The 16,157-nt window shown below is 37.9% G+C and overlaps 1 protein-coding gene and 1 non-coding gene across 2 annotated transcripts; both read right to left on the reverse strand.

Annotated features, from left to right (window-relative positions):
- Nucleotides 1-3,243: 3,243 nt before the first annotated feature.
- Nucleotides 3,244-4,822, reverse strand: LOC141487309 (uncharacterized). The gene is made up of 3 exons (XM_074186235.1): nucleotides 4,593-4,822; nucleotides 4,457-4,527; nucleotides 3,244-4,138 (listed from the first exon to the last, which is right to left on the reverse strand). The coding sequence occupies exons 1-3, from the start codon at nucleotides 4,742-4,744 to the stop codon at nucleotides 4,050-4,052; spliced, it is 312 nt and encodes a 103-aa protein (XP_074042336.1). The 5' UTR covers nucleotides 4,745-4,822; the 3' UTR covers nucleotides 3,244-4,049.
- Nucleotides 4,823-11,849: 7,027 nt separating this feature from the next.
- LOC111514899 (U6 spliceosomal RNA) lies at nucleotides 11,850-11,956 on the reverse strand. Its single transcript, XR_002723447.2, has one exon. It is a non-coding gene; the product is annotated as a U6 spliceosomal RNA (small nuclear RNA).
- Between the last annotated feature and the right edge of the window lie 4,201 nt (nucleotides 11,957-16,157).

Consider the following 16,157-nt stretch of genomic DNA (forward strand, 5'->3'; position numbering starts at 1 on the left):
AAAGCGTCGTCTTCCAGAAGAGTGTCCTCCTCTTCCATCTAAACCAGTCGCTCCAGTAAACTAAAATACCGGGAACAAGCCCAAAAAGTGGCTAAAAATATGTCAAAGCTCCGGGACGAAGCCAAGAACAACACTTATTCAGAGTCAGAACTCTCAACAACAGAGTCTTCCGTCGAAGATGATCATTAAATGTTGGTTGACGACAATATGTCTGAAAAATTGATTTCGACTATACAGGGTGGCCCAAAACAGCCATTACAAGATCTGAATCATTTTAAAAACCCCAACGATCAGGAAACTAGCTCCCCTCTTCCTCCGCATCATGAGGTGCCCCAAAGCACCAGAAAAACACGCGTTCCCCCAATTGTCGTTCGCCAGAAGGACAAGTGGGGTCAATTCACAAAGTTGACTGCCTTCCAAAAGGTGAACTTTACCAAGGCAGTAAACATGGCTGACGGATTCAATGTTCAGCCTTCTTCGGCCGGTCCAAACTATTGGTATACCTTACCTGAAGACAGGCAAATCAGAGCTGTCTTCAGAGGAGTCCCGGAACATCTTTAGACCGCTGACATCGAGGACGCCTTGGTTGAAAAAGGTTTCCAACCATCATCCGCCATCAGGATGATGCGGGGAAATCGACCGCTCCCCCTGATTTTGGTTCAAGTGAAGCATATTTATGACATCCGTGATTTCCTTAACGTTAAAGTTAAGGTTGAGACCCAACACCAAAAAACACTGGTAGGGCAGTATCACCGATGTCAGGGGTTTGGACATAGCCAACGGAACTGCCTAGCTATTCCCATTTACGTCAAATGCGCCGGCAGACACCTTTCGGGTGAGTACAAGAAGCCACGAGCAGATCCGCCCAAGTGCAATAATTGCAAGGGCGTGCATACTGCAAACTACCGCGGTTGTCCTGAGTTCCCCAGGGTTCGCAGGAGGACCAAAGTAGCTGCAAATGTCCCCCGAAATGCATCCACACCTGGAAAGCATCCTGCCGGAGCATCTGGCACACGCCCGGGAATGAGCTATGCAGGAGCGGCCAATAGCGGTAACACCTCCGCCAGGCCTACCGAGGCGCCCAGTAGTCCCCACCCGTCGAAGGTTAGTGATATCTGTTCCGCTCTGGACCAGATGAAGAAACTCTTCATTCAGTTTCCCGTACTCGATGTTTAGGGTGAACACCAACGTGCTAACTGGAACCTGTTAATGGCTAGACAATCAACATTGCCCAATTCTCTAAAGGTTGTATTTTGGAATGCCAACAGTATTTCAAACAAGAAATTAGATTTTGAGAGCTTTCTAGTACAACAAAACATCGATGTTGCACTGGTGAAGGGAACCCACCTGCACAATGAACCTTTTGCCCAAACTACCGTATTTACTACAGAGAACGCGTTGGAGGAGGAGTTGACATTTTTGTCAAACGTAATCTTTCTCACGTACAATTCGGCATTGACTCGGATCAGTTACATGGCACGGAAGCCGTGGGCGTTGAGCTCCAACTGAGAAGAGGTCGTCATAGACTAATCTCAGTTTGCGACCCTTCGCGGAATCGTCTACTCCCAGAATCACTGGATAAACTGCTGATGTCGACAAATACCCCCACAATTGCTGCTAGTGACTTCAACGCCAAGCACAATCTGTGGAGCAGAATCACCAATGCGAACGGCCGAGCGCTCCATGCGCATGCTGACAGGTATGAGTATCGAGTGATGAGTCCAGATGAGCCCACGTTCTACCGTGGGGATTTAAGGCCAGACGTGCTTGATATTGCACTGGTCAGGAACGTCTCCATGTCCTGCGAAGTGTACACTTTGTCGGAACTTGACTCAGATCTTAATCCAGTCATTCTGATGCTGGGTGATGATCCCCCTCCCCAGGATTATCGCATGAGATCATCCACGGATTGGGAAGCCTTCAAGGCTCACCTAGTGGAGACACGTGCAAACCGTGAGGCGCTTCAAACTCGCAACAGTCTCGACGCGGCAGTGGCAGATTTCGAATTGTCTGTAAACAACGCTTTCCGCACAGCCACAACCAGGACAGGGTGTCCTCTGCGGAGCCTCAATGAGTTTCCTCCCAGGATAAAGAACCTCATCCGGGTGAGAAATCGACTCAGACGAGTTTATCAGCGGACTCTCTACCCTGGAGACAAGGCTGCGGCTAGCAGGATTGCCAACCAGGTTGAACAGGCCATCACTGACTATAGAAACGAGAGGTGGAGCGAGTGTTTGGAATCGCTCGAACTTGGGGATGACGACCTCTGGCGAGTCATCCGCAGGCTCGAGAAGAAGAAAACCGCTTCCTTCCCTTTTCACGGAGAGCGCGGCATCTGCTACTTCCCCGCCGAGAAGGCGTTGGCCTTTGCAGACACAATGGATAGTCAGTTTTGACTTAACGTTGATCCTGATGATGATATCCGGCTGGAACACCGGATCACGACATGATCCGTCAATCTTCGGAGGAAGAACTGAAGGGGTACATTAGGGGTACATTAGGGCCTCGAAACCCAAGAAGGCTCCGGAAATTGATTCAATCAACAACAGGTTGTTGAAGCAGCTCCCGGAGAACTTCATCAGATACCTGCTGGACCAGCTCAATCACTCTCAGATTATTCCCTCGAAGATGGAAGCATGCCGTAGTTGTCATGATTCCGAAACAGGGCCAGAACCAGCTGTTTTCCCAGAATCATCAATCATCCCGATCAGTCTGCTTTGCTCAAAAGCTAAGTTGGATGAACGTGTTGTGTTGCAGAAGCTAACAAAAGAAGTTGAAGACCGAAATGTTCTGCCTGACGAACAATTCGGCTTCAGGAGGGCACACTCCACCGAGCTGCAGGCCCCGAGACTGGTCGAAAATTCCATCTCAGAGCTGAACAACAGGAAGACAGTCCATCTCATCTTCCTGGATATTTCGAAAGCCATCGACCGAGTCTGGCACGAAGGCCTGCTACACAAAATGCTCCATTTCGATCTGCCTCGGGGTCTGGTCCGATGGATTAGGTCCTTTCTGAAATGTACAACATTTCAGGTCCGAGTTGAAGGAACCCTGTCTCCCGTTAGGAAAATCGAAGCTGGAGTGCCCCAGGGAGCTGTGCTGTCTCCACTACTGTACAGCCTTCACGTGAGCGACCTTCCGAGATTCGATAACGTGAAGGTTTCCTTATGCCGACGATACGGCTCTCCTCGCTTCTTCCATGGGTCCGGCTTTGGCGGTCGTCTCCCACATAGCAATAGATATTCCAGGTATATTTTATGAATATACATTTAAGGATATTGTATTATGCTATGAATATGCCATGGATATATATATCTTCTGGAGAATATTCCCTGGAAGTGCTCCTGGCGAACCTTTGATATATTCTAAGAATATTCCTTGGGAATATTCTTGGAATATCTTATAATATTCTTAGAATATCTAAGGTATATTCTATTAAGAATATTCCAGGAATAGAACCCGAGGAATATTCATAAAATATTTAGGATATTCTTAGTTTATTGTAGGAATATACAATAGAGAAACACCATAGAATATTCTTTAAATATATTTTATGAATATTCTAGGAATATTTGGAATATTCCAAGAATGTGACGAGTAACCGCTATTAGGCATGTATATATTGCATTTTGATACAAGATTCACACAAGTAATAAAACACATAATATTCATAAACAAATATATTTTAAAAACAATATACACTGAAATAGTTGACGTTTCAACCAATATTAAAAATAAAAAATCTAATTCAAAATATTTATTCACTGAATAAAATATTCCTGAATACTGTCATATTACAAATATTAGAAATGTATTCAAATTAGGATATTCCTACTCTCAAACAAATGTATACTAAAAAATATACTAAAATAACAACTCTGTGAATTCATCAGCACTAATTAAAAAATAATAAATATATCATTTCATTGAAAAAGAAAAAGTGTATTACATCAAGAAATAGGTTAGGTTAGGTTTCTCACTTAGAAAAATAAACCCACAAATGAAGTATTTAAAATGAGTAGTATGATGGGTTCTTCAATGAGTTTCACTTACTTAAAGTTATTCAAACTTTGCTCACCAGAATAGTTTTCCTTATATTTGTCCAACAATGCATCAGCCAGTGTTTCAATAGTAATACCTGGAACAAAATGTACATCAACGTTCATTATCACTATTTGAAAGTGGCACAATAAAATTGGAATAAAAATCAAATAGATATTTTTCGCATAGGTTACTCATGAACATTTACAACATTTTATGACTTGAAGAGCAACTTGCATTGTCTTGTTGAAAAGTAATCATTACGTTTTCAGTTCCTTGGCGCACCTGCCAGGTGCGCCAAGGAACAGGTACCAGGTACCACTCTGTTTCCTTTTGGGAAAATTGATACTATCTTGAAAACGAGTGATAAAAATCATGAAAACAAATGATACAAAAAAATGTGTTATTCACTTACTTTTCTCTATTGAAGATACACAACTGTACTTAGTCAAACCAACAAATCCCACACACCAACTCTCCTCGAACCTAAAATGAGGTATAGTAGGTTAATCACCATGACTTTACTATCGATACTTTTGCATTTTACTTACTTTTCTTGAAGACTGAATAGATGCAACTCTCCTGTTTGAAGATCCAAAATCAAACTATTCGCTGTACTGCAAATTGGACAACCCCAAATTATAAATGGTACACTGAACGTGACAGAATTATACTTTGATAATAACACCAACACACCATGCATTACACACGCGAACCTGCCACGTCAACCGCCATGTTGAATCAAATGTCGAATTTAACGCAAACGCAAATGTACCATGCATTAAGGGATAGCCGCTTTCACAGAGCTTATTCGACTGTCGCGCGCTACACTTCAATTGACCAATGAGAAACGTTTACTCCAATTATTCACTTCCCCATTTCTCTGTTTCCAGAATTTTTCGCTTTGTAATTAAATAATTTCAAATACAAAAATACAAATAGGATGAGAATTAATCAATTTATTGATGCAACTGGTTCATTTATTGGCCCATTCAAATTTTTTTGTCGTTTCCAACAGTTGCTGTTGGAGCAATTCATCCAGAATCTTTGCGTTGAGTTCAAAAACTGGTTAACACTATCAGGGTTATATACATTAGGTTATGCATTCGATTAAGATCTTCAAATATTTTTGTTTTTAATAATATTGAATTTTTGGATACGTTATTATAAGATAATTCAAAATTCCATTGTATAGAATATTCCAAAATATACCGTGGGGATATATTCTAAGAATATATCATATGGTATATTCGATCGACAATATTCTTAGAATATTCAAGGGAGAATAATCCATTTATAGACATTCTATGCACATTCTTTCGGGAATAATCCTGCCATATTCATTCAAGCATATTCTATGAATATTCTAAAGGCATGTATATATTCCAAGAATATTCTATGAATATTTGGAATATATACGTTCGTTTTATGATATACAGGAAATATTCCATGAATATCTAGTGCTGTGTGGGCTACATGCAACGCGCATTGGACGACCTCGAACGCTGCTACCTTGACTGGAAGATTCGAGTGAATCCAGAAAAAACACAGGCGATAGACTTGGGTAAAGTTTCTCCAGACACAAGGGTCACGATTTCAGGCAGGGAGATCGAAGGCCAAACGCGAGTCAAGTACCTAGATCTTTGGGTAGACCGCCGACTCACCTCGGCAAATCACATTGATTATATCAAGGGTAAAGTGCAGATGAGGATAGCTAAACTCTATCCTCTGGTCAATAGACATTCAAAACTCGATCTTAAAAATAAGATTTTACTATACAACACGATGTTCAAGCCTGTCATCGTGTATGCTCCAGGAGCTTGGGGACAAACCGCCCTGTCAAACTTCTCCATTTTGGAAAGGTTGCAAAACAAACTTCTCAGGATGCTGGTGAATGCTCCATGGCTCGTACGGAATGAATCCATCCGCAGAGATTCGAAGCTGTTAACTGTACGGCAGTCCATTCAGTCGAGGAATCAGAGAGTTTTCGAGTCAGCGGAAACTCATGAAAACCCATTAGTTAGGGAAGCTGTAGATTACACTATAGACGACCCCACTCGATTCAAAAGGCCCCGTCGCTCGGTGGAGTGAACCACGACGTTTGTTAAAATGAACAGTTTGTTCATCAAATACCCCAGTCAGGAAGGGGTACACAAGGTCAGAGCGGCATAGAGGTCATTGACCTTTATGTCACCACCAAAACACCTTACGTTATGAACCATTCGTCCTCCTGACAAATCTCAGTTGAAAGGGTGAGGGAAAAAATTTTCAACCTGATGAAAATGAAGATGACTATGATTGAAACATTTGTATAATATAATACAGCTACATAAGTTTACATATCCAGTCATGAAGAAATCAATCGGAAAAAACCATAAATATTTGGCACCCGAATTAGTTAATTCTGATGATCTGTAAAACGAAAATAATATCCATAGTGTGATAGATTAAACTAGATCAATATATTTTTTAATATTTCTTGAACCCACTACCATTTCTTTTTCATTTCTAATAATCAAATTTACCAAATTCAACTGGTTTTCACACTTTTGAATTTGCACATTACCTTTATATGTTCATCCCATAAACAACCGTCAAGCTTCAGTATGGAAATATTTTTGTTTATTTATATACATATAACTCTTATAATTTTTTCTATTGTTGAAATGTAAATTATCGAATTTTTACGTGAATAAACTACTACAACTACTACTATAGGGTCTTTATTGAACACTTCCTATCTTTGAATTCAAATAAAACATAGTGTGTGTGAGATATCATCAAAAATTCTCATTCGTGTTGCTCATTCGCAAACACCTGCTATTTAAGAAAACCCTACACAAAAGTCTAATGGGGTCAAATCGCACGAGTTCGGTGGCAAATTCACATCACCTCCACGTGAGATGACCATGCCCTCAAATCGCTCGTACAGAAAATCCAATGTGACATTAACTGTGTGGCACGAAGCGCTGTCCTGTTGAAAACACATGTCGTTGATGTCCAGATCATCCATCTCAGGTCAGAAGAAGTTGGTAATCATCGACCTATAGTGCTCGCCATTAACAGTGATGGCATGGCCAACGTCGTTCTCCAAGAAATATGAACCGATGTCGCCACTAGCCCAAAATTCACACAAACTAGTGGCTTTTTGGGATGCATTGGACGCTCTTGGGTCTTATGTGGATTTGTATCGTCTCAAATTCACCTATTTTGTTTGTTCACGTACTCATTCATCCAGAAATAGGCCTCATGGCTGAAGATGATTTTTCGATGAAAATTAGGGTCAGAGCCCATTCATCGAACACACGTCGATGTCTATGGTCGTTTACCTTTAGTTCCTGGGTTACTTGAATTTTGTACGGGTGCAAGCCCAAGTCACGATGCAAAGTTCGCCAATTTGTGGTCTGCAACAGGCCTAGTTCTCGTGAGCGACGCGAAACCGACTGCCTCAAATTCTCCTGTACACTCTCACAAACATCGGCGATGTTTTCGGCAGATATTGCGTTTCGTCGACGTACGGGTGTTGGTCTATCATTTATTGAACTAGTGGACTCAATTTCATCTACCACATTGCGAATAGTCTTTTCGGTAGGACATTATGGCGACCGTAAAAGGTGCGAAGGTCGGTCGGTACGTTGCCCGAACAGAACACCCATTTTGATAAAACAATTTTATTATTTGCACCTGTTGAATATAATATCCGTCCATTGTGATTTGGCAAAACAGACTGAATAAATGACTACTAATTTGACAGATGTAGCTTCAACGAGATTGCCGTTATCAATTGTCAGTTCGGAAGTCCCTGTTGGAAGACCCTATTGAGTCCAGTAATTCATTCGTGGTTCAGCCTAGCGCCTCTGAAGAGACCTATGGCGGGGCGAAACAGTGCGTTCTGATTATGGATTACGAATGTTTTGTTTTTGGGCTACACGTTCAACTAACTGCCTTGCAGTGAAAACTGCATTAAAAAACAATCGACTAATTTCTTTGATGGTCGAAGCTTTGATATTTGTGAATTGAGTTTTCTCTCAATCTCATACTGGGCCATCTGGAAAGTGGAAAGAAAGTCATATTCTACATAGGAACATTGTCCACACGAAGAGACCGACTCTTCCATTTTCGAACCATATTCTGCAATTTCCACAGGTTCGTTAATCCTTCCATATTCAAGTTATAGGTTATATACCAGGACGGGATTCTACGGGATTCTACGAGTTTTCCGTGGTTTACTCTGATAACAAATAATGAAAGATTTTTTACGCCTGTAAAACGTTTGCTTGCCGTTATTGAAGTAGACTATTTGGGGCGTGAACCCCTTCGCGTTGTTGGTCGTAGAATCAGTAATCAGACTGCCGGCTTTTGAACTAAAGTTTCCGATTGTTCTAATTATTCTCAATCGAGTTTCTGTTGGAGCTTTATGATTATCACTGTCTTGATATCGTCTAACTTTCAGGCAACCATTTTGAACATTTTCTATGATCACCAAAAACGTGGGAAATAACATTTTTTTTTCAATTCGGAAATAGATGGATTCACCAAACGGGCATGCAAACTTTCTGCAAGTTTTCCAATATAATTAATGCAATTACTAAAAAGTAATTTTTCCTGACACAATGACTTAACTGCCAGCTTTTGAAAATGCTTAGTTACATTCTTGATCAGATGATTTGCGCACACTCGATTTTCTTTAATATGAAGACTGTACGGCATCAATAAAAATAACCACCGACATCAGCTATGGATTCAGTATATTGGAACTACTGTATACGTTCGTTGTCTGAAAATTCCTCAATGATGATATCCGTCTTCATTGCTGGTGATAAGCCTGTCCAATTTTTGAAGCATTCATGAGTGTGTCACTTTTTCGCCCAAAAACTGTATATACAGGATGTTTCAAATTCGATCTATGAGAGATACGAAGATGGTTGAATTGGAGTAAAGTTGCACATTCACCTGAATAACAATATCCCTTCAGAAATATGAAATTCCGAGTACATCCGGAGATATCCGGATATCTAGCTTTATTTTTCGAAGGTTTCGAAAATAAATTGCACTTCCACATTGCCTCTTTTTTCCTGCTACATAATGATGTTTTCAGATTTGTTATCTTATGTTTCGTCTTCCGGCCACTATCATCAATTTCATTTCTTCTTATGGGCGCTATATTGTATTTTTTCTGTTTTGAGTAGAACCAGATTTTACCTTTTCAATGATGTATCATAAGTTATCATTCATCATTCAGCTTATGATGCACTGTTTGGAACCTTTGGTGTAGTGGGTGTGTTGGGAATAAACTCCAGTAATAATGATTCAGCTATTAAAATTATTTCTTATCATAATAGGCTTTGACTTTGATGTTTCTAAATTTTACTTTCAATTCGTTACACTCAATGACATTTTGTTATTGTACAAGTCATTGAATTTTTGGTGCAAAATGGCCATCACGAATGAAGAAAAAAGAGATATGATACAAACTAATGAAATACGATACAAACAGTGTTGGGACATCGGAAATGTATTTAAACTTGTGTGTAACTTGAGTGTAACGAATTGAAAGTCAAATTTAGAAACATTACTCAAAGCCTATTATGATAAGAATATTTTCTTCAATATCTTCAATTTTTCGAAAGAGAATGATAACTTATGATACATCATTGAAAAGGTAAAATCTGGTTTTTTTCAAAACAGAAAGAATCCAATGTAATGCCTATTAGAAAAAATAAAGTTGATGATGGTGGTCAGAAGACGAAACGTCAGATAGCAAATCTGAAAACACCATTATGTAGCAGGGAAAAAGTGGCAATGTTGAAGTGCAATTTATTTTCGAATCCTTCGAAAAATAAAAACCATTTTACGAAATTTCTGTTTTTTTCCAGATATCTCCGTATATACTCGGAATTTCAGAATTTTCTCAACGTCATATTGTTAGTCAGGTGAATGCGCAACTTTACCTTAATTTAACCATCTTCGTATCTCTCATAGTTTCCCAAATCCCAATGGTGAGGATCGAATTTGAAACACCTTGTATTATACAATATTCATTTCTGACTCCCATGAAAAGCGATTTATTGGTGTACTTTACCCAGACTCCAGACTTAGTAGTGTAGCAATGTCCATATTGAGGATGGTTCCAACCACTATCAACTACAGTACATTGTCCAATTGTTCCCTTTACGAATATTCCTGTCCCCATGGTAAATTAATATTTTTCCATAGCAGCTTTTCAGATCGAATCGATGAAGTATTCGTACCAAATTTCCACAAGTTTTTGTTAGTATTTCAAAACCATAATTGGTATATCGAGGAGTGCGAAGTTTTCCTCGAAGGCGAAGTGCCCCTTTCCATTAGCAACCCGGCAAGAAACAACTCGAGATTCAGAACTGGGAGACGCATCTAAGACAGAGTTCTGTAGTGCAAGTAAGAAAGAGAACAGAGTAACAACAATCGAAGGTGATACCCGCTATATCACAGTTCAGAAACGTATTAATTTTGGGTTTACATTAACATTAGTGAAGTAGCCATAGTTTTCTAAATGGAAACACATGACTGTACAACAACACATCCTTTGAAAGCTCATTCGTATTTCTTCAAGTTATGGTTCAGATCCATTTGTCAGAGATGCATGAAATGGAAATGACGAGAGGAGCTTCGGAGGTACTTAAATAGGCCGATACTATCCGGACAAAATATATTTGTCAAATGGAACGATATTGATATTATGACATTCGCTTCCAATGCACTTCTATTGAACTCATTCGACGAAACTCCCAAAAAGAGAAAAGTATATTCACATCTTTCATAGTAATGGCTATACAAAATGCTTGACAAGTGCACGGAGTGAAGGAGTAATGGATTAGTCGGTTTTCAGGAAAAGAAGAAGTTTGGAGTTGCTTTTCGATCCAATGGACCATTTAGTCATACCCCACGAAAAACAAATCTGATGTGGCTCTTGCCAGAAACATTTGTACCTGCCACCAGGTTTCAAACGTGTGACTTAGCCTTGCTAACGCTTCGCGTTTATATAGCACGTCTAGTGAGGTTTCTTCATCCCGGAGTTTCTTCCTCAGGCTTAAAATGTTCATATGTTTTATGAGGCGACAATGCTCCGTTGGTAGATCCACCACTACCCTTACAATCTTTTTTTTTATTTTTATTTTGAAGTCGCATCAATATCAAGGGTTATTAGCGACTGAAAACTGCATCAGTTGAAGAGGTATTATATAAGGTTGAACAAGTTGACATTTTCTAAATATTTTACAATATTTTCAATATTACACTTAGGTCCTGATGCGTTTTTAATTGAAGGCGGGATGCCATGAGTTAGTCATTTGTTGGAATATAGCAAACACTTTGTTAAAATATGGTCAACAGTTACGAGAGAGTCGCACATTTCACACATAGGGCTGGTGTCGTCGGCAATGAGGTATTCATGGGTGAGGCGAGTGTGGCCTATTCGCAGGCGAGATATTATGACCTGGGTTTTCCTACTTGTTGGGAGATGTATTCATGGAAGTACACTTGTTTTTACTTTGGAAAGTTTACTGCAAGACCTACTCCACTGATCTTGCCATAATTCAGGAAGGCTTTTTTTGTAGTAGGGTTTCATATCTGTATGAACAACATAGTTTTCTGTACTGTTGAAGGACTGATAAGGCTTCTTTAGCTAATCGGTCAGCCTTTTCGTTTCCTATTATACCTACGTGAGAAGGGACCCATATAAATTTTATGACTATTCCTTTTCCATAAAGTATATTGATTAGTTCTTTTATATGATGAATGATGGGATGGTTGGAGTATAATTCGTTGAAAAAAATATGGAACGCTTCACGATTTTGAGTATCATCTTTGCACAGGGGCCATGCTAATCCTCTCTGTATCATTCCAATTTTAGTATACGTACTGCCGAAGCGAGTACCCCCTACAATCTTGCTGTTGTGGTTTTGCAAGTCTTTTGTGAAATTGGGCGAGGGTTCCTATGTGTACTATTTCGTCTGTCTCATTCCTGGAAGCTTATTCCACGAATTTAGCGATTTGGTATGTATCCACGAATTTTTTTATACACAATTTTGTATCCTGAATTAGAAATAATACACAACCGCCTTGTGAAATGCCCCAAAGAATTCTGTACCCCATTGAGTACCTTGAAAAAATTGAAATAAAAATTACCACAATTGAAGATGTTTCTGAGAATTCCCGGGAAAAAGACTTCTAGTTTTTACGCGAACTACACCATGACAAATATTTTGAGAAAAATATTGAATATTTTGACTAATCAATAAGAGTATATCGTGTAGCATGTATCACTGTTTGGTTCCTGAAGCAAAGTAGGTTTTTACTTGAATTTCATTAGTTCAGACTTCCATTGTCTGATATTATATAAAATGATTTAAAATCCTTGAAATAACTAAAAAAAAAAAAGAAATACAAATAAATATCTGAAAATAACAACTATATTAAGCGAAAAACCCTGAAATGAAATAATAGTGAAATGGAATACAAGAAAAAATAAAATATTTCACTATTATTTAATTTCAGTTTTTTTTTCTCAATATAGTTGTTATTTTCAGATATTTATTTTTAATTTTTTTTTCAGTTCTTTCAGGGATTTCAAATCATTTTATATAATATCAGACAACGGAAGTCCGAACTAATGAAATTCATCTTGAAACATTGTCAATCAACTTCAAACGAAGGTTTTTACTTATCGAAAGGTGAGCCTGAACCTTGAATGGAATGAGATACCGAGTAACATAATACAAAGTAAGTTTACGTGTATTACATCGTGTTTGTTCAACAAAATCTCTAAAAAATCTGTTTACACAGCCATTTTTAATCTTATCTTCCAAATGGTACTTGTACATCGTACATTATAAATAATTTTTTCAATATTTACATGATGATTTGTGAATTTTGCTCTCTCCATACTGCAATTCCTGAGGCCTTGTAAATAAATAACTCTTATCTTATATATGGACTAATATTGTTACAGAATACCTAGAGTAACAATTTTAGAAACTTTCCATGAATCTCTTCTTTTCAGAGAATAATATTGTTACAAGTCAGACAGAAAAATTTCATTTTCGAAGGAGACAGTTTCAGAAACTTTTTTATTCTGTTTATTCAACCCATTACGAAATATAGATATTAACCGTGAATTCTGTTTCACAAACCACTTACTTACAATACTCAACAGTATTGAAATATGTTTTTAAACTTTTCTCTAATAATGATAATAATCTAATAATTCGCATTCAAAAAACATTTTATTGTGAGATTTTCACTAAACGGTTTAACAAAAAGGCAACACGTGTTTCGATATACAATGACTTCTTCAGGGGGTCTCATTTTTTGCAATGTCTTGGATTTGATATATATTATTATAATATGAAAATATGACCTTCAACAATTGTAAGCACATCTCAAGGATTTTACAGTAATTACAGTTGAAATTGACATTTTCTTTTTTTTAAATCAATCGATTGTCCATATATCTATGATACTAAGGTAAGAATTGATGCTTTTCTGGTGAATGTTTCTGAATTAGAGTGTCGAATAAGAAATACATGTTATCAAATATATTTGAACATTGTTTACCTCTAACTGCAGTATAGAGTTATAAACTATTTCAAAAGTGATAGGAGAATCAGGATTTAATATATTTAGTCTGATTCATTTTCTCATGGTTCAGAACATTTAATTATTCCGCGGTTATATTCTTTCGGGAATGTTCATTAATCATTATTTGCTTCTTATTCTCCTTTTTTATCTCTAAATAATTTTTCTCCTTTCATTTTTCTTCACCTCTGCCCCTTTCTTTTCTTATTTTACTCTGACATTTAAGTCTTTTCCATCTTTTTTTTTCAAAGGCCATTATGTAATACAATGCACTGCATGTATCTTGTCCAGTTACATTTCTAGAACCATCCTCGAATTGTTCAAAAGCCTTCAGGCACATTATCATCTCCATAGCTTCTTGAAGTACCATCATTACTATCATTTCTTGAGCAACTAATACAGCTACTACTAAATCATTTCTTGAACTGACAATGTTTGTATGTAGGAAATTGTTTCGAGAGGGCTTTAACTTCTAGTTTATGCCTGAAAGTTACTTCTTTTCATCAGCTTCATCGAACCAGAACCTGTCATTGGCATCGCTTTAGGCTTTGCCAAACAAACTTTGAACACCTGGATAGCAAGAAGATTTATGGACTTCTGGCAAAATCTTCCAGGATTGGCTACTCCAAGGCGTTTATCCACCCTTCGAAGCTTGATACCAAACAGTTGTTGGACTATAGTAGGGATGACCTTACGATGTCATTGTTATTTGAATCATCATATGCAGATACTCGGACTGTCGGAAGACCATACAAACTAATCGGCTTCATTAAGAAGCTGGGTTTATTTGGTCAAGTGTGAATAGATGTGACCCACACCCTTGTGGGTTGCGATGAAGAATCCAATAGACCCACTAACCTAATCTAACCTGCTTCTTTTCATGGTCTACACATCTTTCCATATACTAGATTTAAGTCATTCGTGACATAAATAGTGATTTTATGAATGACTTGAGTGCTTCATCTAGTAATGTTATCCACATTGGTGCTGAGGAGGCAATAGTAAGTCCCGGAACATCGATGTCCGCCATTGAGGATAAGTGTTCCATGTAAGTGAAATTTTACACCTTCCATATATTATTGTGTAGCAATCCTGTGAATGATATCTGATTCAGTTCTAAAGCGTAATTCAATGTTTATAGGAAAGTAGTTGTTTCGAGTGAGCTTTTTCTTCCGGTTTGTGTCTGGAAATTACTTCTTTGCATGATCTACACATCTTTGTATACAGTTTTGAAATTGATTGCTCCCTTCCTTTATTTAGAAGATTCCCACATTTTTTTGTATCGAGATGAAGAAGGAGAAAATCAAAACCTTTTTTTGAATTGAAAGGGGTATATTCTTAGGAGAGATTCATTATTGGAAAAGAAAGATTTCAGGTTTCTATGAATGAATTGAGTGCTTCATCTTGTGATGTGATCATCATGTTTCAAATGTTGGGTCTTAATTTTTAAAGGGATTTGTTTCTAATTCACATATTGGCAACAGCGCCTATATTAGGTTGAAATAATGTATACGTACCTAGGTATTCTACTTTAAAAAAAGGAAAAATTTTCTTTATAAATCAACAATTGAGGCAAAATATAAATTATAGTTTAATACCACCTACACAAGCCACATAAACAAGAGTTGTTTTGTTATTTATTTGTATAGAGGAAGATAGGTTAGGTGCACAAAATGTCATATGTCACAGAATGTCTCGGAACTCGGAACATAAGTAAACAGAACAGCATGCCTCTGAAATATGTCATCTTTGTTTGTCACATACAGGTAACAGATTCACTGTCCTTTATTAGCTATAACCGATGTTGCCAAATGGTGAAATAGAAACAAATCCCTTTAAATGTTGAATGCATTATTTCATTACTCTTTTTCGAGTATTTAAATAATTTTTTGAAAAAAAAAAAGTTGAAATGATAAGTTTAAAATGCGTTGTTTTAGAGCTCTTTTCTGAAAACTACTTGATTTTCGTCAGGAGGAACATTCCCCATTGGTCGTGGTGGTAGTGCGCCCGACTCACGATCAGAAGACCGTGGGTTCGATTCCTGCCTCGACCAGATATTTTTCTTGAGAGAATTGATCTGGTTGAATCTGGGATGATTCTGCAACCGTGTTAGGAATCACACGTTAAAAGGTAAGACCTCGTTAGTGCTTAGCTCGCACAAGTTTCTCAACTTCTGAGAGTTGTCGTTCGTATGAAGGCGACAGCTGATTGACGGAAAAACATATTTTAAACAGATTTTAATGAATTTAATGCTACACCTCTGACTCCCATGTTCTCCAATCGCTGAAAGAGTATGTCATGATTGACACTATCAAACACTTTGGTCAGGTCTAAAATATGTTCAAACATTTTTTTGATCCTGGAAGCAATTGAATACCTCATTTGTTAATTCAAAAAGTTGAACATATATAATGACGAAACAGGTACATGTAAGAACTTAACAAAAAATAAATAATAATTACACAAAGAAACTTTCCCCCAGTATCTTAAAGGTGCGATTT

This window comes from Leptinotarsa decemlineata, unplaced genomic scaffold (assembly GCF_025532065.1).
Source record: "Leptinotarsa decemlineata unplaced genomic scaffold, Ldec_3_MD MMD2_tig00078422_RagTag_RagTag, whole genome shotgun sequence".
Classification (NCBI taxonomy): domain Eukaryota; kingdom Metazoa; phylum Arthropoda; class Insecta; order Coleoptera; family Chrysomelidae; genus Leptinotarsa; species Leptinotarsa decemlineata.